The sequence below is a fragment of the Sorex araneus genome, chromosome 11, assembly GCF_027595985.1.
Source record: "Sorex araneus isolate mSorAra2 chromosome 11, mSorAra2.pri, whole genome shotgun sequence".
NCBI classification, from domain to species: Eukaryota; Metazoa; Chordata; class Mammalia; order Eulipotyphla; family Soricidae; genus Sorex; species Sorex araneus.
This window is the reverse complement of record NC_073312.1, coordinates 47,539,508-47,561,337: the sequence shown is the minus strand read 5'-3', so window position 1 is coordinate 47,561,337 and position 21,830 is coordinate 47,539,508. Positions and strand designations below refer to the sequence as shown.

The window sequence follows — 21,830 nt, the reverse complement described above, 5'->3', positions numbered from 1 at the left end:
ACCAAAAACAAACAAAAAACAAATGCATTGCAAATAAAGAATGATGCTGGGGGGAGCAGGAGACAGCTCAAAGGACTGGTGATTGTTTACATGTGACAGCCCATGTTGGATTTCCACCAAAACACCACATAGTCTCCCAAGAACTACTGATGTGTTCCCTTCCCCTCCCCCCAAAAGCTAAAGATATTAAAACAAATGTTGGAGAGATAGTACGTGGGTAAGATGCTAGCCTCCTTGCCTGTGGATGGACCCATTTGGATCCCCAGCCTCCCACATGATCCCCTGAATACTGCCAGGAATAATTCCTGAGTGCGGAGCCAGGAGTTAAACCCTGAGCATCACTTGGTGTGGACCAAATATACAAAATAAATAATAACTATTATTAAAGATATTAAAACAAATTATGAAATTACTGCAGGGCTGGAATGATGGAGAGAGAGAGAGACAGAGAGAGAGAAGTCAAATATAGGGAAGAAGAAAAGTAACATTCCATGAACAGGGCTCAGTAGGGGACTCTAGTTGAATAAACTGCTAGAAAAAAAGAACTAACCAAAGATAAGCAAATGAAAGCTACAAGATAGGTAGTGGATTACTGGTTTTGGTCTGTTTTGTTTTGTTTTCCCCTAAACTGGAACTCAGTTCCAGATGATAACTTTCAGAGACTAGAGAGTCAGTACAGCAGGTAGGGCTCTTGCCTTGCATGCTAATATCTGGAAGCCTATATGGTCCCTGAACCTTCCGGAAGTGATTCCTGAACAGAGCCAGGAGTAAGCCCTAAGCACTGTCAGGTGTGCTCCTCCCTCCAAAAAAGTAACTTTAAATGGTAACTTTCAAATATAGTCAAAGGCCTGGTGGGTACTCACTTGTTGGAAACAAGAAATTGCTGCATAATTTTCCCTTTCTTGGGGCTAGAGTGATAGCATAGCGGGTAGGGCGTTTGCCTTGCACGCAGCCGACCCAGGTTCAATCCCCAGCACCTCATATGGTCCCCTAAGCACCGCCAGGAGTAATTCCTGAGTGCATGAGCCAGGAGTAACCCCTGTGCAACGCCGGGTCTGACACAAAAAGAAAAAAATAATAATTTTCCTTTTCTTTTTAATAATAATGAGGGTTTTATGGGGGGAGGGTCAAACCCTGTTATACTGGGTGGTACTCTTGACTCTTTGTTCAGGTTCACTGTAGTGTCATGAGAAACATGTGGTGGGGATCAAATATAGGCAAAACACACTTTGTATATACTCAGCCCATTGAGCTCTATCTTTGCCCTGTCTCAAAACATCCAAATATGAAACTGACAATATGAGCCCAAACTAAAAATCTCTGGCTTGGGTTTTGTTTTTGGACCACATCTGGTAATGCTCAGGTTACTCCTGGTTCTGCACTCAAAAATTACTCCTGGTGGTGCTCAGGGGATTATATGGAGTGCCAGAAATCAAAACCCAGTTAGTGGCACGCAAGGCAAGCATCCTACCCACTGTACTATTGCTCCACCCCACAGATTAAAAATCTTTTAAAACAATCATATTCTGGATGTTCAGGATAAAGAGATCTCTCAACAAGCTTAGTGCATGCTTCTATGCAGTTTCTTCCCCCGAGTATCTCTTGAGTATTATTGAGCACTATCAGAAGTGATACCAAGCCCAGAGTACCATCAAGTTTGCTCCAACCCTCCCCTCTAAAAAACAGAAAACAAACCCATAAAAACAGTCAGACAAGGCTGAAAATATAGGTAAGCACAGATCACATGCTTCACATGTATGAGGTTAGCGTTACACCCCACATCACAATGGAAAAGTAAAACAAGCATACTGGTAGTTTTTTGGTTTTTTGGCTTTTTGAACCATATCCAGTGATGCTCAGGGGTTACTCCTGGCTCTGCACTCAGAAATTATTCCTGGCAGTACTCAGAAACCATAAAACATGCCGAGGAATGAACCTAGGTCAGTCGTGTGCAAGACAAATGCACTACCTGCTATACTATTGCTCCAGCCCAATCATATACCTTCTTACTCTAGTCATTCCTCTTTTAAGTTAGAGCCAGAGAAATAGTACAAAGGTTAAGGCACTTGCCTTGCCTATGGCTAACCTTAGTTCAATCCTCAGCATCAGTCACCCTGAGCACCACCTAAAACTCAAAATATATATAGTATATTATAATTATATAGTATATAATTATATATTTATTATATAATATATTATAAATATGTTTAAAATATGTATGTTTCAAATACTATATTATAAAATTATACAATATAGCTAAATGTATTTTAAATAAAATATGATTAATTAATAATTTTAAATGATTAATTAAAATAAATTCAATTAATTGAAATAAGTTTACATTAAATCAGGGAGAAATTTCAAGGGGAGGGCAAAAATATTTATGAATCATAATGAATTAGACCCTCACATCTCTGACCTGGGTAGATTTATCTAGTTCCTGCCCCCAGTTTCCATCCAAGCCTGTTTCCTACCAGGCATTCTATAAAGTTCTGGGGCCAGAGAAATAGTACAGCAGGTAAGGCTCTTGCCTTATATGTGACTGACCCAGGTTCGATCACCAGAATTCCATACAGTGCCCCCAAGCACCACCAGGAGTGATTTCTGAGGGCAGAACCTGGAGTAACCCCTGAGCATTGTTGATTATAGCAAAAAATTTTTTTTTAAAAATCCAAGTACAGTTTCTCCTGCTCCAGTGCCATATGACATAAGCACCTCAATCTAGAAATTGGCAGGGAGTTACAGAATAGTAAGAGAAACAGCATAGTTCAAAGTGCTATTTTCCCTGACGGTAATCTGAAAATACACAGTGGGGACAGTGGAAAAAAAAAAGAGAGAGAGAGAATTGGGTTCCGACTGCATCCTAACTCCATCCAGGTTCTGTGTCTACATAATATTGAGACAGAGCCTTTCTGATCCCCTTCCTAGTCACTTGGAAGCCATCACAGCCCCTGCCCACGGGGCTCATGGGAGCGTTAAATGAGATAAGATTGGGCTGGTACAGAATCAGGATCTGGCAAGTCCTGGGAATTTTATGGTCACTATGTCCTATAGGCTGGATCGGGTAAAGATGGTAGAACTGATTTGTTACTTTTTCCATCATCTCTTCTCAACAACAACAAAAACAAAACCAGAAAGACCAAAAAAAAAAAAAAAGGTAATTTAAAAAATATATCAGAAAAGGCTAATCATGGTTTCCTAACAAAATAGTAGTCAGGGTCCCTCCCACCACCACCAGTTCATTTAAACACCTTGGTTGGGGCTGGAGTGATAGCACAGCGGGTAGGGCTTTTGCCTTGCACGTGGTCGACCCGGGTTCAAATCCCAGCATCCCATATGGTCCCCTCAGCACCACCAGGAGTAGTTCCTAAGTGCAGAACCAGGAGTAACCTCTGTGCATCGCCAGGTGTGACCCAAAAACCAAATAAATAAATAAATAAATAAAATAAACACCTTGGTTTACAAAGTTGTTCATGATCATTGGTTGCAGGCATTCAATATCCCAACACCAATCCCATCACCACCATTACCTTCCCTCCACCACCATCTCCATTTTCCCAAGACATTCTTTTTTTGTTTGGGCTTGATTTGGTTTGAGGCCATAGCTGGAGCTCAGGAGCCTAGGCTGGAGCCAGAAGTTGCTGCTCCCACTGGTGCTGGGGGACCCCAGGGTGCCAGGGCTAAAACCCTAACCTTCAGCATCAAAACATGAGAACCAGCCCTTTGGGCCATCTCCCCAGCCCAGAACAGTCAGACATAACCGTTAAAACAATACATGGGGGCTGGAGTGATAGCACAGCGGGTAGGGCGTTTGCCTTGCACGCGGCCGACCCGGGTTCGATCCCCAGCATCCCATATGGTCCCCTGAGCACCGCCAGGAGTGATTCCTGAGTGCAGAGCCAGGAGTAACCCCTGTGCATCGCCAGGTGTGACCCAAAAAGCAAAAAATAAATAAATAAATAAATAAATAAAAAATAAAACAATACATGGCAGGGCAAGAGAGTTGGCTCAGGGGCTGGAGCTCATGTTTTGCACCGGGAAGCTGTGTTCTGTCCCTCACAGAACCAGGCTGGGGTTCCCTAAGAAATACCTCTAGGACTGGCCCCAGCACTATTGGGTGTCACCCAAAAACAAAAGCACAAACAAAAATCAAGACTTTTCGCTCATCTCTAAGGCCATAGCTATGCACTAAAGGAGACTTTCTTTATCCCATGCTTTATAATGTCTAGTCCACAATCTTCGTCCCACCTCGTTATTCTCTGCACCTTGCCTTTCCTCCTACTAGCTAAGGGAGAGACATGGTCAGACGAACAGGTGACGTGGACAAGGTGTCTGTGCTTCATGTGGCTTCAGAGTAAGACTGAAACTGCCAGGCACAGATTTCATCTTGTCATCTTGTTTACTTACACACTGGGGGGAAATTCAGTTAATTAAAACTTTTCGTGTAACCCAAGTTTTGTGAAGCTGGAAACTCGGATCTTTACTGTGTAGTGACTTTTTAATTCTAGTTTTCATGACCCAGAGACCAGACTGTTGATTTTGCATGATGTAGTGTCTCATAACTGGAGTTTGCTTTGTTTTGTAGTATCTGTGTTCTTGTATTTTCTTTCTTGAGTAAGCCCCACCTTAGCCTAAAGAACTTGTTTTCAGCTTAACCCTCCTCTGGGGGCACTTCTCACCTCCTACTGCTACTGGGTATTGGTCATGCGGCAGGGGGTGGTGGTGGGGAGACTTCTCCTTGTTCATTCTTGTATACCCAGAATCTCCCTCACACCAACTTCCAAAAATGGAGCTCAGTTAACAAAGTTTAATGGGCTGTACAGAACTGAGAGCTGAAAGGAGGTAAAGAGCTGTACACGATAACCTTTCAGTATCTGTATTGCAAACCAAACTGCCCAAAAGGAAAGAGAGAGAGAAAGAGAAAAAGAGAAAGAGAGAGAGAGAGAGAGAGAGAGAGAGAGAGAGAGAGAGAGAGAGAGAGAGAGAGAGAGATGGAGACACACAGAGAGAGAGAGAGGTGTCTGCCATTGAGGCAGGCTGGGGATGGGGTGGACATAGCAGGAAGGAAACTAGGGACATCAGTGGTGGTAGATGTACACTGGTGAAGGGACGGGGGTGGGTGTTGGAACATTGTATGGCTGAAACCAAATCACGAACAACTTTGTGAAGTGTGTCTCACAGTGACTCGACAAAAATAAATAAATAAACGTTAAATGGGGCCCAGAGAGATAGGTCAATGTGTGCTTGCAAAACATGTTTTTGGAGGCCCATGACCCATCCCCGCCTCTGCAGGGTACCCCAAGCAGCATCAGGAACGAGTCCCAGAGTACAGAGCTAGGCACATTCCCTGAGCACCCCAGGGCTTGGAAAAAAAAAAAAAGTCAAATGAATGAGGGATCCCAGCTGCGACTTGTCAGTCATACAAGTGCCTCACACATAGAAGACCCTGGCTTCAATCCCCAGAACAAGAAAGAAAAAGAAAAGTCAAAGGAGTAAATAGATTTCCTTCAGCCGTAGTTCACCCAGATATCTGCTCCCCCAATCGTGTAGGATTCCTGCACCCCTGTCTCAGGAAGGCGTTGTGGGTGGTACCCTGGCACATAAACTCCGCGTTCAGGTCACTCCACCAGGAGCAGAATCTCTTGCCAGACAACAGCCCCACCCAAGTTCTGATTATGATATTGGCTCCCATCCTTGATTAAATCTCACCCTGTGTGTGGGCATAGGCTTGGCACAGCACTCCTGTTTTATCGCAGTCTCTGAGAAGGGTGTGGTTACTATTCCATTTTCTTTCTCTCATTTGATTTTATTTTGGTTTTGGGGCCACACCCAGTTAGGCTCAGGGGTTACCCCTTGCTCTGCACTCAGGGATTACTCCTGGAGGTGCTTGAGGAACTATATGGGGTGATCGGTGCAGGGGTGGGGGATGAAACCCAGGTTGGTTGAGTGCAAGGCAAGCACCCTACCCGATGCACTATCACTCCATCTGCCTTCTACTTCAATTTGGGGGCCATACTCAGTGATACTTGAAGGCTGCTCCCAGCTCCACATTCAGGGGTCATATCTTTTGGTTTGTGTTTTTTTGGGTTGCACCTAGAGGTGTTCAGGCTCCACGCCAGGGATCACTCCTGGGGGGATTGGGGGACCATATGCGGTGCCGAGGATCAATCCCAGGTCAGCTGTGTGCAAGGCAAATGCCCTACCCACTGTATTATCTCTCTGGCCCTAGACCCAGCACTATTAACTGAAGAAAAGTCCCCCAACATGCACATTCCCTAGAGTGGAGGCTGTGCCTGGTGAAGGGGAGACCCTCTCTCACTCATCACCTCACCTCACTTTGCCATCCCAAAGCCCCAGGCACCCTGAGACCTAGCATGCTCAGTGCTCCGCTGTCATTCAGTCCACCACTGCTGGCCCTCCTGTGCAGGTGGGCACCCCGTATGGCTAGACCTCTCACTGTCCCAGTCCCAGTGGTCAAGGAAGGGGCTCTGTCCAGGTTGGGTCCTCTGCATGACATACTGTTCTACAGCTCCAATACATTTTAAATCCGATTGCTCTTTCTAAAGCGATCTCTCCTTGCAGACTGAAAGCTGGGTTTCCAACACTGCAAGGTCCCCTGAGCACTGCCAGAAGCAACCTCCTGGCTGATGGGCAGCTGAGCCCCTGAGCCCCTGAATACTTTTGTGGGAGGTCTCCAAATTTAAAATACATAAAATAAAATAGCAACCCTTTACCCTGTCCTGGCCCACTACCTGTGCCATCCAGGACAACTTTACTCACAGTCAGCCGTGCTCCCTAGAACATCAGCTCCATGAGAGACAGGTTCACCGCTCCTGTCTGGTGCAGTCAGAACTAATTCAGACAAAACCAGACACCTACAGGGTCCGTGACAGCTTAGTGACCCAGTAAATGAATATGTGAGACCCAAAGTCAGAGGATTGAGGCCACGTGGGGAAGCCAGGAGGGCTTCTGAACCCCATAGAGGAGCCTGGCAGGGCTGGTGCCAACCTCACAGGTCCATGGAGTGTGATGAGAGCAAAGAGAGTAGACTTTCATGGGCTAAGCTGGTGTCAAAAGTCTTCGGCAATTTTGCCCAGCAGATGTGCAGAGAAGCCCAGCCCACAGGTAGCCTGGGGACACCCAAAGAATGGCAGGACAGCCCTGATGGCCAGGGGCAGGGGGAAGTAAATGCTTCTTGTTAAGTCATCCAAGACATTTGGCTGAGTGAAAGAAATAAGCTTCAGAACAATATGTACCATGCAATCACATTGTTTTTTTCTTGTGTGTGTTTGTTTGGGGGCCACACCCAGCCATGCTCAGGGGTTACTCCTGGCTCTGCACTCAGGAATCACTCCCGGAGAGCTTTGGGGGACCATAGGGGATGATAGGTATCAAACCCTGGTTGGCTGTATGCCAGGCAAGTATCTTTCATGCTGTACTATCACTCCAGATCCCAAATCACATTTCTGCCTTCTTAGGCATTATATCCAAGATTCCATTCCTATGCGCGCTCATTATCACTAAGAAAGCTGGGGCAAGCAGTAATACTGGAAACAGAAGACCCAAACTATAATAGTCAAAGGTGAAATGCACTTTTTTGGGGTCAGAGAGAGAGTACAGTGGGTAGAAAGACAGTACAGCAGGTTGGGCTCTTGCCATGCACATGGCCAAATCTGAGTTCAATCCCTAACTCCTTGTATGGTCCCCCAAGTTCCAAAAGGAGTGATCCCTGAGCACTGAACCAGGAATAAGGCCTGAGCACCAGCTGGAGTGATCCAAAAACAAAACAAACAAAAAAGTACCTGTTAAGGAGGCAGGCCTGGGACATTAACGGTAGGAAGTGGATAGTGGTAATGGGGTATGGTAGTGGGGTTGACACTAGAATATTATGTGCCTGAAACTCTATTATGAACCACTATATAAATCACGGTGTCTTAAGAAAATTTTATTTTAGGGGGCCAGATCTGTAGAACAGGAAGGGCATTTGCTTTGCACATAGCCACCCTGGGTTCGATCCCCAGCATCCCATATGGTCCCCTGAGCATACCTTTGGGTATGACCCAAAAAGACAAAAATAAAGAAAGAAAATTTTATTTTATTTGCTTTTTTTTGTATGTTTTGGGGGCGCCACACCTGGCAGTGCTCAGGATTTACTCCTGGCTCTGCACTCGGGTATCTCTCCTGGCAGTGCTTGGGGGATCATATAGGGTGCTGGGGATCAGAACAAGTTTGGCTGCTTGCAAGGAAGCCATCCTACCCACTGTACTCTCTAGCCCCTAAAAAATTTACTTATTTATTTTCTGCATTCTGCACATTTAATACCAAATACTACTGTATTATTGGAATTGTTATGTGTACTTTTGATTTTTTTGTTTTGTCTTATTTTGGGGTCACACCCGGCAATGCTCAGGGGTTACTCCTGACTTTGCACTCAGGAATCACTTCTGGCGCGGCTCACACAAGGCTCACGCGTTAGCCATATGCAATGCAAGCTCCCTACCTGCTGTACAATAGCTTCAGCCCCACCTTTGATTATTTTTTAAGCTGTGTCACTGTCCAGTACAGGGATTAAGGAAATTTGCCTTGTACACATTTAGATTCCTAGTATCACATAAGGTCCCCTGAGCACCTCCAGAGTGACCTCTGAACACAGATCCAGGAAGAAGCCTTGAACACCACACACAAAAAAGGAAAACCAAGACCGAGAGTTCGATTCTTAGCAACACATGGACCCCCCCACCCACGTACTGCCAGATGTAGCCCCAGTGGCCCTAGCGCACTGCTGGGTGTGGCATCTGTAAAAGAACAATGGCGCAGGAATGACTCAATGGACACCAGCACAGGCTTTGCCTGAGGGAGCCTCAGGTCCTTTCTCGGGTTCAGATGGACCCACGAGCACTGCCATGTGTTACCTGAACCTGTTACCCCCCAAAACATTATGAAATGGGGCCAGAGAGACCGTACAGGGTTAAGGCAGGCACTTGGCTTTATACTTGGGCTTTATCCCAGGCACTTCACACCGTCCTCTGAGCCCCACCAGCAGTGATCCCTGAGCAGAGAGCCAGGAATAAACCCTGAGCACTGCTGGGTGCAGCTCCCACACAAACACAGAACAGAAAATCATGAAACGATAAATTAAGGAAGATCTCAGTGAGGACTCCCCTTTTTGCTACCTCTTGTTTGACTGAAATTTCCCCAGATGTGACTCCCCCAGACCATATCTCCCTCGCTCGCCCTTTGGATTCCTGAGCAGCCTCTGCCATTAGATTAGCAGGGTCTGTTCTGAACAACAGCTGCACAGGTGAATGGCTGGATGACATGGGGACCCTTCCTCCCTTGGAGAGAGGCAAGGTGGCAGTTTGTTTTTCCGGGGTAACCCAGTTCCTGGTAAGGTTGAATTTGAATCTGCCTGCCTGTGCTACTGCCCAAGCAATTACTCCAGAACTAATCTCCCAGCCTTAGTTTTCTCACCTGTAAAATGGGCTTGATAGCTGTATCTTCCCCAATGCTCAGAGCAGGCAGAGAGAGGCCCAGAAGAGTCTGGGCGGAAGAGTGAGGGAGAAGTAGAAAAAAAAAAAAAAAGAGTCCCCGGAGATTCTCCAGCTCTGCTCCCCCCCACCCTTCCCGCCCCAGGCTCCTTTCAGCTGCCATGGATGGGGGACAGGTGTAGAGAAAACATTTCCCTTCTAAACCCCCAAACTCCAGTTGAGGTGCAAGACAGAGACCGCAGTGGGGCCCTGCTTGGGCAGCTTGGGGCAGGGGAGCTGACTGAGGCCACACCAGGAGTTGCTCAGGCCATGGAATTTCCAAATTCCAGCTTCTCCCAGGAGGCTCCCATCTCCATGGCCCAGTGGGGCTTCCCGAGGCCCCAGTGGGGGAGGGGACCAGCTCCCTCCTGGCCTAGGAGACACCAGGAAGCCCCTGGGCTGGTACAGCAGCCCCTGGTCCCAGTCACGAGGGAGGCTGGGCCCAGTGGCCCTTATCTTGCCTGACCTTGTGGGGCTGACCACTCCCTCCTTCTGGAAAATGCGGCCCCCTGCCCTCCCTGAGGGGGCCTTTTTCTCCCTAAATCCAGAAGATCCTGGGTGGGGGTGTGCTCAGCACCCCAATCTACCCCTGGGTCCAACGCCCTGGGGAGCACCCTGGCTGGCTCCCAAACTCCCTCCAGGCCCTCCCCCCCCCCAGATCCCCAGGCATCTGTGACTCAGCAGGTCTGTACCTGCAGACGCCCCCTCCCCCCGCGCCGAGCGGCCCGGGTTGCCCAAGCCCAAACTGCAGCCGCTCCCAGCACCTCCCGCCCTCCCCCCACCAATTTGAATTCCTAACTATTCCTCCCCGGGCCTCCTCCCGGGGCCTCCTCCTTAGACCCAGGCCCTGCCCCCAGGCAGTGGGAAGGAATCTTCCCGATAAGGCAAGGGGCAAAGGGACACACCTGGCTTCGGACCCCCATGGCTGGCTCAGGCCACCCAACTAAACTGAACGACCTTGCTGCGCCCCCTCTGCCCTTGGAGCTGGCCCTGGGAGAATGGGGAAATAGTGATGCTTGTCCGGGAGTCCTACCTCTGTGAGCTGGGACGCAGGGCAAGGGATCAGCCAAGATCAGCTCCCCAGCACGTTCTTGGGGCAAGGCTGGGTCAGCAGGCCGTGGGTGCCTTTCCTCACTGGGGAGCAGGTCAGCCTTGAGCCCCCGTGCCTGCTCCCGGCCAGGTCGAGCTCCCCTGCTACGTGCACCAGCGCCAGGCACAAGGCTTGTAGACAGTCCCGGTCTGCTGGGGAGGCTTCGAGTCAATGAGTAATTCCAGGGCACAGGGATTATGGCTAGGCACGAGGGAGGGGCGGCTAAATCCTGCAAGGGAGGGGCAGGGGCAGGATGTGAAAGCTGCCCCTCGTAGGTAGGATGGGATGTAGGCGTTGTTGAAGGACATCTTGGCCTAGTGGACAGTCTGGAGGGAAGCCTGGCGGGGTAGGCTGGGAGACCCTGCTCTGGCAGTGGGAATTGAAGCTCTGGGTCTCACAACTGCTTACTCAAAGGAGACAAGATTCAGGGAACTTTTTTGGTTTTTGTTTTGTTTTTTGTGGGGGCACACGCAGAGGTGCTCAGGGCTGATTCCTGGCTCTGAACTCAGAGGTCACTCTTAGCAGGGCTCAGAGGACTGTACGGGGTGCCGAGGATCAAACTCTTGTCAGTCACTGGCACTGACTGCTGTACTATCACTCTGGCCCAACTCAGAGATTTTCTCTATTTATTACCATGTTGGGCTGGAGTGATATAGCACAGCGGTAGGGCATTCACCTTGCACAGGGCCAAGCAGTGTTCGATTCCTCTGCCCTTCTCAGAGAGCTCAGCAAGCTACCCAGAGTATCCCGCCCGCACGGCAGAGTCTGGCAAGCTACCTGTGGCGTGTTCGATATGCCAAAAACAGTAACAGGTCTCACAATGGAGATATTACTGGTGCCCGCTCAAGCAAATTGATGAGCAACGGGATGACAGTGACAGTGACAGTTGGCAATACCACCCAGCATGGAGGACGGGGAGGACATGAGCTCCATCATGGAGACATGTGCCCTGACTCAAGATTCAGACTTACCCACCACCCCACTTTCAAGCCTCTAGGAGGGTAACCTCTGATCAGAGAGCATAGAGTGCCATGACCAGGGAGGCCCAGCATTGTCAGTGAGAGGAAGGAGTGAGGGAAGATTCACTTCTGGGGCACGTAAGCCTTAGCTCTCAGATGCCAGAGCCTCTGCTAGAGGGGGACCTCCAAATGCAGGGCATTCTAGCCCAGAGCACAGCTGTGGACCCCACCAGCCACTGGGGACAGGGAGTGATGGGGCTGAGCCCGAGGCTGGGGGGGGGAACCTGTGGGACTGGATGGTACATCAGTGGTACCACCATGGCTCCAGGAGACCTCTGTGCCCAGGCTCCACCTGGTTGCACAAGATTGGAGTTAGCTCAGCATGTTCTACCATAGGTGGAACCCCTGACTGCCAACAGGTCCCCACCCAGTCTCCAAATCTGACCTCCATCGAGTTAGACATGGACAGGGGGGTGTGATCAAATGGTCAAATGAGGCTAACACGGACCTAGGGACCAGGGACACAGTACAGGGGCTAAGATATTTGCTTTGCATGTGGCCAACCCCAGTTTGAATTCCTAGAACCCCAAATGGTCCCCCTAAACATTGCCAAGAGTGATCCCTGAGCACACAGACAGGAGAAAGCTCTGAGCACTGCCTGTGTGACCCCGAATATAAGAAATAAAAAGTCCGTAGGAGGTGCTCCTGAGATCTAATTCTCAGCATAGGCGGGATGGGGTGGACTAGAACTCGGGGTGTCATCCATGCAAAGTAAGTGCTCTCTCCTTGGGCTATATCCCCAACCCTCTGAGACTTTGTTTTGGTTTGGGGAGGCATCCCGTACCCATTGGTGCTCAGGGGCTACTCCTGCCATGGTGCTCAGAATCTATTTCCTGTAGTGCTTAGGGGACTGTGCAGTTCTGAGATCCACCCCAAGATTCCTACATGCAAAGTATGTGCTTCAGTTCTTTGAGATATTCCTCCAGACCCTAAGATATTTTTTGTTGGGGTCATACAGAGTGATGCTGAGGGACTAAGGTCACTTGCAGCACCGTGTGGAGGGGGTGTGTGTATGGTGCTTGGGATCCAATCCACAGACTCAAGCATGCAAGGTATATGCTCTACCACTTTTTGTTTTTTTGTTTTTTGGCCACACCTGATGAGATTCAGGGGTTACTTCTAGCACTGCAATCAGGAATGACTCCTGGAGGGTTCGGGCGACCGTATGGGATGTTGGGGGATCAAACATGGGTTGGCCACATGCCAGGCCACCTTACCAATATACTACCTCTCCAGCCCCTGCTCTATCACTTAGGCCACATATTACATCTTCTGATCTGCAGAAATGGCTCTCTGGGCTGAGTGCAAACTTTGCGTGTAGGAGGCCTGGGTTCTGTCTCTGGCACCATAGCACACCCCAATCACTGCCAGGAGTCACCGCTGAGCAAAGAGCCAGGAATAGTTTCTGAACATCTCCTAGGGTGCCAACCCCAAATACATAAAATGTCGTTACTGGGTTTTGTGAGCAAAGACTTCATACTCAGAGACCTCTCGGCAGAAGAGGATAGTAGGGCCCAGAGAGATAGCACAGCAGACAGGGCACTTGCCTTGCACACAACAGACCAGGGTTGGATTGGTCACCTCACAGTTCCCATATGGTCCTCTGAGCACTGCTGGGAGTGATCCTTGAGTGCAGAGCTGGGAGTATTCCTAAGCATTGCCAGGTGTGGCCCCAAAGCACCAAAAGTAATAAATAAAAACAAAAGAGGAGAGTAGGGGCCAGTAGGACGTTTGCCTTGTATGCAGTCAACCCTGGTTTGATTCCCAGTATTCCATATAGTCCCTGAACACGGCAAGGAGTAATTCCTGAGCACAGAACCAAGAGTAACCCCCTGAGCATTGCTGGGTGTGCCCTCATCTGCCCGCCCCCCTCCCAAAAAAAAAAAAAAAGGAGGAGAACATAAGGTCAGGCTCACAGTCCTTGCCCCAGAACTCTTCAGAGTCTCCCAATGTTGCCCCCCCTTCTTTTGAGCTGGGTATTTGGGACCAGTAGTACTCAGGGCTTACTACTCCTGATAGCTTTGGGAGATTGTCAGCTGTGCCAGAGATTGAACTGGGATTGGCCATTTGCCCACTGTACTATCTCTCCGACGTCCCCTTTGCCCACTCTGTAAGCTTCTCTGCCCTCTGGCCAGCTGGGCCACCTCTACCCCTACCCTTCCCACCTCTGGGACAAGCCTGCACAGGCGTTAGGCCTCCAGGTATGTGTGTGGGACACTGGGTACAGGCGGGACCAGACACCCAGTCCCGCTCAGCCAGCCTCAGTTGCTAGGCCTGTGTGTTCACTTGTCCCTGGTCAAAGTCTTCAGTTCTCTGGGCCCTTGAGGGAGGCCGGCTGAGTCCATGATCATCTGCACCCTTGCCCTGATTACTGCTTCTCTGCTCCCTGTGCCCTCACCAGCTTCTTGGTCTTTTTCCTTTTCTTTGGTGGGGGCAGGGTTGGCCCAGACCCAGGGGAGCTTCGAAGCTGCTCCCAGCTCTGTGCTCAGGGAACCTCATGCCATGATAGGGATGGAACCTGAGTCAGCTGCCCATAAGACAAGTGCCTTAATCTCCGGCCCCAGTATCTTGGTCTTCCTTGGGGTCCTGAGCATGAACCAAATGCTATGCATAGGTGATGTCTCTGAGTCCCCACCCTTCCCAATCTGGCCACAAACAAAGCTGAAGCTTGAGGAAACCTCCTAGCTGGCCTACTGGCTGGTAGTTCAAGGTTCAGGTCTAGGTGAGCTCAGGAACCTGAATCCAATCACTTGGAGACCCCCTGGGCCTGCCTGCTTCAGCCTGTCAGACTCTGTCCTTCTTCATTCACTAGGAATTCCAGTGTTTGGGCCGAGAGACAGTGCACAGGGGCAGCGCTTACCTTACACATGGCCCAGTCTGGATTGATCATCCCCAGCCCCGCACATGGTTCCCCGAGGCATGCCAGGAAGGATCCCTGAGCACGGAGTCAAAGTAAACCTTGAGAATTACAATTGGGTGTGGCCCACCCCCCACTCTGTTTTTTTTTCCCTAGTGATCTCCAAGTAACTATGATTTGGGGAGCAAGACTGCAAGAAAAGTGAAAAGCAAAGTTTTGTGGCTTAAATACCAGATTTGTGAGTCCTCTGAGAGGACTCCTCCTGTAGGTTCTGAGGGACGTCCCCAGAGTGCTCTGGAGCAACCAGTCTGGAGTAGAGAAAGGCTGGTACCAGGCTTGAAACTTTTCTATTCACCCTAACAAGCAAGTCAGAAGCTAGGCTGGGGGCCGGAGCGATAGCACAGCGGGTAGGGTGTTTGCCTTGCACGCGGCCGACCCGGGTTCGATCCCCGGCATCCCATATGGTCCCCCAAGCACCGCCAGGAGTAATTCCTGAGTGCAAAGCCAGGAGTAACCCCTGAGCATCGCTGGGTGTGACCCAAAAAGCAAAAAAAAAAAAGCTAGGCTGCCTGCAGAAGGCCCTGGGGACAGTCTCCCTGCACGCAGGCTGCCCCCTGGTGGCACTGACCGGTGGTGCCCCCCACACCCACATACGTTGCCCATATATCCCATTCTTTATTGGGTTTGGTTTGCGGGGGCCACACCTGGCAGTGCTCAGGGCTTACTCCTGGCTCTGCACTGAGGAATCACTCCTGACAGTGCTTGGGGGACCTAGGGTGTCAGGGATTGAACTGGGGTCAGCCACGTGCAAGGTAAGCGCCCTGCTGGCTGTATTATCACATCCCCTGCCCTTTCCCTCTACCTGGGTCACTGCTTCCCAGGCTTACCCAGATACGAAATCCCTTATAACACTGGAGTCTTTCCTTTTCTCTTTATTTTCCCCATTTTTTTTGGGGGGGAGGGGAAGGGATACTTCTGGCTCTGCAGGATCATTTCTGGTGGGACTCTGGACCATAGCAGTGCTGGCAATTAAATTAGGCTAGAGGCACCCTAACCACGGAACTATCTCTCTGACCTCTCAGAATCTTCTGCTGTTTTTAGCTTTTGATGCTTTGGCTGTCTCAGGTGCCCTCTCTTACTCTGTTTAACCGTCCAATGGGTTAGAACCCTCTAGACCCCTTTCTTCCTCTCCCTCTTCCTCCCCTGCTCCTGCGTGCTTGGTCAGTCTTCTCTGTGCCTCAAGGTCCATTCTCACTTTGGTTCATCCAGTGTTGGGGATCAGCCCACCAATGGAGTGTGAGGACCCAGAGCTCAGTGCAGGGGGCACATACAGGACGCAGTTCAAACACTGCCTGTCCCTTCATCTGGGTACTTATGGAGGATCTAGTACATGCCAGGCAGTCCATAAGTAAAAGAGGTCCCTCCTTCCTGGAATTTACCTTCTAGCTGGGAAATGCTTCAGGGATGGAATATGAACAATAGGGATAAATAGGCCGGTTGGGGCTGGAGAGATAGCACAGCGGTTAAGGGGCTTGATTGGATATGGCTGACCCTAGTTTGATCCCCGTTGTTCCATATGGTCCTGAACCCTGAACCCTGAAATCTTCATTGCCACAGTTGGCTGTGTGCAAGGAAAGCACCATACCCACTGCTGTACTATCACTCTGGCCCCTCTACAAACATTTTAGTGAGAGGTTGAACATCAGAGAGAAAAATAACATTCCAGTCTTTTTTTTTTTTTAAGAGACAGATTTTTCTTAAGACTCTCACACAAGACTGCTGAACAGAGCTAAGCTCCAGAAGAAAATGCATACTGGGAAAACATGCTCCTTCAAATCCTGGCAGAACGGGCCCTGGTCTGATGCCGCCTGGCAGCCTTGCAGAGGCTGCTGACTCGGGTCTGGTTCTTTTGGAAAATGCAGAAGCCCTGCTACTCCCTGAGAGAATCCCAGGGACAGCTGTTGATGTGGCACCTCAGTGTTCCAGACACCTGGAGGGATACTGGTGTAGGGGTGCTCGGACCAGGTTTTCCTCTGGCTGGGGTTGGCGGTGGGGAAGCCTCATTCATTCTCCGTGCAGAGACACGTGATCCAGCAGGTAAGCTGGGACCAGGCCCTTGCGACTGCCTGACTCCCCATAATAGAACCCATCATCATCCACTGGTCCATACACTGTGACCATGTCCCCCGCCCTGAGCGACAGCTTGCCCTTCCACTGGCCTCTGGTGGAACCATCTTTGGGGTCATAGTCCAAGGCTGCCATCATGGTCTTCGGGGTCCACAGCGGAGACTTCCTGGGGTCCCCTGGGGGAAGGTGGAAGGAGCCCTGGGAGCTGGGGAGGAGCTCAAAGTCATCTAAGGTGGTCATAGAGGGCTGGTGCCCTGACGATGGCAAAAGCCACTGGCTGACCAGCCGCTCCTGGATCTCCTCCTCAGTCTGGAGGTGGCCTGGGATGTTGCCCATTTGCCCACTGCATTCACCATAGTAGAAGCCATGAGGATCCTGAGAACCCCACACTTTCAGCAACTGCCCTTTCTGAAAGGCTACCTCCTTCCCTTCAGCCTTGGGGTCACCAGATGACACCAAGGGGTCGTGATCAATGAGCTCCACAAAGACCCTGGTTTCAGGGTCAGCCCCTGTCTCCAGCAGAGGCTTCCTGCCTGCGGACTTGCCCGGGACTTTCCTGGAGGGAGCTGAATGTGGCGCAGGCCTGGGCTGGCGCAGCTGCCATTCTCTCCTGCAGCCCAGAGTCTGGGTCCGACGCCGCTTTCTCAGCTTTTGCCTCTCTGTGCCCTGTAGACCTAAGGGCACAGCCTCCTCCTGCCAAACACCCCAGATGTCACACACTGAGGAGGTGTGATGGGGAGGGATGGACTGTGGGTCAGCCTGCCTTGGTCTAAGGGTCTTCTCGAGGGCGGCCTGGTCCTGATATGGTTGTTTGCAGGGCCCATCCTCCACGGGCTGCTTTACGCCTGCAGCAGGCTCTGTGTGGGTGGCCGAGATCCCATCGTGGCCTTCTTTCCCGCCCAGACAGCCACTGGGCCACGTTGGCCTGTGGTTCTGGAAACCCTTCTGCCAAGATTTGTCCTCTTTGCTGACCTCATGGGCCTCTGTGGTCCCTGGTGTTTGGTGGCTTTTTCCAATGCAGGGGCACTTTCCTTCTGAACCCAGGGTGGACCTCGGGCAGTGCCTCCTGAGTGGTTCCTCCGGAAGCACTTCTCGGCCCTTGGCCCCTGACTCTGCACAGTTTCCTGGGGGCTGGGGGCTGGTCTTAGCAGTCTGGGCCTGTCTCTGAGAGCAGATGGAAAAGGCAACTCTGTCAGCTGACAGATCACCACTAGTGTAGGTAAAAGGAGAGGGGTCCAGTGACTGGGCACTTATAGAGCCATCCAGGGGGACCAGAGCTGGCACAGAGTCCAGGGACTCACCACAGAGGGACGTGGTTCTCACGGACACCTTCTGGCACAACAGTGGCCTCTGGAGCTGGGAGAGTTCCAACACGATGCTTCCAGCAGTGGCGTCTGCCACCTCGGCCACCTTGAGCCCGTCGGCGTACACTGCATAGCCAGTGACCTGCACACCATTGGAAGAGCCCATTGAATTGATGGTGACGGGGAGCCAACTGACCACCAGGAGGCCTGGGAAGGCATGGGGCTCCACCAGCACATCCAGTGGGGGATCAGGCGGTCCAGCCAAGGGCGTGGTGAAGGTGATGGTGGAGGACAGTGACTCCGAGGGGCCCTGCAGTGAGTCCCATAGTGGTTGCACCTCCACCCGCACCTGGTACCTCATGCCAGGATGCAGGTGGTGGAAGGTGCAGTGACTCACACCCGCTGGGATCAGGGAGTACTCCTGGTCATTGAGGTACACTATGTGGGGGTGGCTGCTGCTGCTGTAGACCCAGGTGATCTCGGCCGATGTGGCTGCCAAGTTCTGCAGGTGTAACTGCATGGGGCCCAGGCAAAGGGACCCTGGAGCCCCCAGAAGGGGTCTGAAGAAACCCTGCTCCTCCATCTCATGCACAAAGTCCAGGTGGTCAGTGGCTGCCTTGGCACCCAATAATGCCACTTCTATCTCGGAGCCTGCCTTCACCAGCTCCTCTGGTTCCCTGACCTCAGGCCCATCAAGGAGCTGAGGTTCCTGGCAAGAACTCAGTACCTCATGCCCAAGAAATGAGCTGTGATCTGGGTCCTCCTTCCAGGCTTTGCCCTGCCCAATGGGGAGGTGAAGGACCTCAGAGGGCAGGTCGCCCAGGACATCACCATCTGTGATTTGTTCCACCAGATTGGAGGGCACCAGCCCCCGCCGGCCATCCTCCAGCTCCCCTTCATAGAAGCCATCTTCATCCGTGTCTCCAAAGATATAAACATAGTCCCCTGCTGTGAAGGCCAGTTCAGACTCTGGGTGCTCATTGGGCCCCTCCAGTGGGTTGTAGCTGTACCTCGCCAGAAAGATCTTGAACTTTGGGGTGTCAGAAGCCTCTGACTTCTCAGTTTTCAGTGTTGACGACACATTATCAAGTTCCAGACCATCTACCTCATTGGCCATGTCCACATCCAGGAAAGATGGCACACTGGTCCATGCAGATTCCACCTCAGAGGAGACATTGAACACGGAGCTGAGTTTCTTGGTCTGGGGCCTGGAGTCTGGAGGACGATTAGCTGGGACTCTGTTGGGCATTGGGGGAGCACTGGCTGGCTCCCCAAGGGCAACTGGGTTCTCCATCTGGGAAGGATCTTTCTTCTGTCTGTTTCTGCCCGGTTCTAATGAGGCTGGGTCTCCAGGCCCTGGAAGGAACTCAGTACTTCCGTTTTTCTTGCCTTGGGATGCAAGGCCTTGGGGAATCTCCTGAGGATCCCCCGACTGGAGAGCAGGCTGGTGCTGCAGCGCCTGCATCTCCTCGCGGGCCGCCTGGAGATCACGCAGGGCCTTCTGCAGATCACCCTGCAGCTGTTGCTGCCTGTCTTGCTCGCGCGTTGCCTGCTGCAGCAGCTGCTGCGCCAGCAGGTCGGCGGCGTCGCGTTCCTGGCACGCGCGGTCCAGCTGCTCGCGGACGTCCCTGTTCTCCTCCGCCACTCTGCTCATCCACTCGGCCTGGGTCTGCAGCCGGGCGTTCTCCCTCGCCAGCCAGGCGCCTTTGTGCTGGGCGGCCCGCAGCTGTGCCTCTGCCTCCTCGCCGCGCAGTCGTTCAGCGGCCGCCTGGGCACTCAGGTCGGCGCACTCCCGCCGCAGGGCGCCCAGCTCGCGTTCCAGCGCTTCGATTTGGCTCCGCGCCGCCTCCTCGCTAGGGGCGCTCTGGCCGCTGTCGCCCGCCCGGGCTCTGCTGGTGCTCCGCTGCAGTGTCAGCTGCTTTTGCAGGCGAAGCACCTCCCGCTGAGACTCGCGATGCAGCCGGTCCAGGTCGTTGATGCTGAGCCACTGGGCCTGGGCAGCGCCCCCGTCCGCGTGCGGGCTGTAGCCGAGGCCCGAGGCGACGCGCGCCTGCAGCAGGTGGCACTCTCGTCGGAGCTCTTCAATTTGCTTGTCCTTGGCCAGCAGCGCGCTCGCCTGCTCCGACAAGTGCCGGGCGCGCTGGCTGCCCAAGACCTGGCACAGCCCCAGGCCCGTGCCGTTCTCGCCCAGCCCAGGCGCACTCAGAGCCCGCAGGTTGGTCTCTTGGAGCTTGCGGGCCCGGTCCTCGAGGCGCCGCGCAAGGCCCGTCAGCTCTGCGTGCTTCACCTTGAGCCGCTTCACCTTCTCGTGCGCCTCGCGGGGTAGGCCGGCGCGCCGCAGTTGCTGGTTCTCGGCGTGCAGGCCCGAGCAGCGGTGGGCCAGCACCTGCAACGCCTCCGACAGTTCGGAGTTTTGCTTGGCCAATTGGCGGTAGTCCTGTCCCTTCGGCGAGGGCGTGAGAGTCTCGCAGGATTGGCTGCCGCCGGAGTCGTCGTCTTCGCCCCTCAGGTCTCTGGGCCGCCCGGAGGCGGGCGGTGGGGAGGGACTTGGCGATCCGAGGATGGAAGCGATCGGAGAGGTGGAGTCCGGCCCCTCGTTGGACTCGGGAGTCTTGATGCTACACAGGGTGCTGTCAAGCGAGAGGGAACGCATTGGTGTCAAGGAATCGAGGGAGCTGGGGCGGGTGGGGAGTAGGCCATGGGGGGGGCTGGAGCCCGCCAGGGGTACCAAGTCTAGGGAGCGGGAGCGCAGGCAGACGGCGCTGCTCAGGCTGCGGAGAGACTCCACATGATAGGCGGACTCTGCGGGACCACAAGAGCCGCCTGCGGTCTCGGGGAGCTGCTCTTCCGAGGAAGGCAAGGCCCGGAGGAGCTGGGACTCGGCCAGAGGCAGCTGCCATCGGAAGTGCTCCAGGATGTACTTCAGGAAGAACTGGCGTTCCACGTCCAGCGCCTCCTGCAGGTGGCGGATGCGTGAGGCCTGCTCGCCGTCTTTGTCCCAGCGAAGTTGGGCCAGCACTTCTTGCAGGCGACAGCGGCACTGTGCCGCGCCGCTTTCGGGGGCCCCCGTGCGGCCGCAGTAGCCGCGGTTCACCAACTCCTCGGCCAGCTGGCGCTGCAGCTCCCGGGCCTGGCGCACGACGCAGTCGCGCTCGCGGTGCAGCAGCCGCTGCAGCTGCCGCAGCTCGGCCTCCTTCCAGCGCAGCAGCCGCCGGATCTCGGCTTCGCGTTCCCGCAGCATGACCTCCTGCAGCTGCCGCAGCTCTCGACTGCTCTGCGCCTCCCACTTGGAGCGCAGATGGTCCACCAGCTGCTGCCGATCCCGCTCCGCCGCCTCCCGCAACTGGCGCGCCTGGGCCGCGAAGTGCCGTCGCTCGGCCCTCCCGCGTGCCCGCTCCCGCTCCAGGTCCGCCCGCAGCTTTTCCAGCTCCCGCCTCTGCTCCTCCAGCACTGCCGCCGCCGGGACCGGACTGCCCGGCTTCTTGGATGACGCGCGGCCGCCCCCCGAAGGCGAGTCCTTGGTCATGGTGGCCGTGGCCGTGGCCAGACGCGCCTGACCTCCTCCGGCCTAGACAGCAGCTAGTCAACGGCCGCCGCCCGGGGCGCGGCCAACCGCCCCGCGCGCCCCTTCCGGCGCCCAGACAGGGGTCGGGGGGAGTCTCCTCGCGCCCCTTCCGCCTCCGTGTTTTACCACTCGCGGCCGCCCGCGGGCGCACGAGCCGGTGCCCCTTTCCCGGGGACAGGGTTCTATATGCCTGCTCGCCCCAACCGCGCGCTTTCCTGCAGCCCGGGTGGCTGTCTGGCACCAGGCCTTTGCCAGCTCACGCTCCTCCAAGTGACCCAGAGTGGCACTGAAAAGACTTCAGGCCCTGTGGGCCAGGAAAACATGATTCCTTGAGTCCAACA

General features: G+C 53.0%; 1 protein-coding gene across 1 annotated transcript; it reads right to left on the bottom strand.

Annotated features, from left to right (window-relative positions):
* Positions 1–16,557: 16,557 nt before the first annotated feature.
* LOC101539149 (RIMS-binding protein 3C) lies at positions 16,558–21,450 on the bottom strand. Its single transcript, XM_004607582.2, has one exon. The coding sequence runs from the start codon at positions 21,448–21,450 to the stop codon at positions 16,558–16,560; it is 4,893 nt and encodes a 1,630-aa protein (XP_004607639.2).
* Positions 21,451–21,830: the final 380 nt, after the last annotated feature.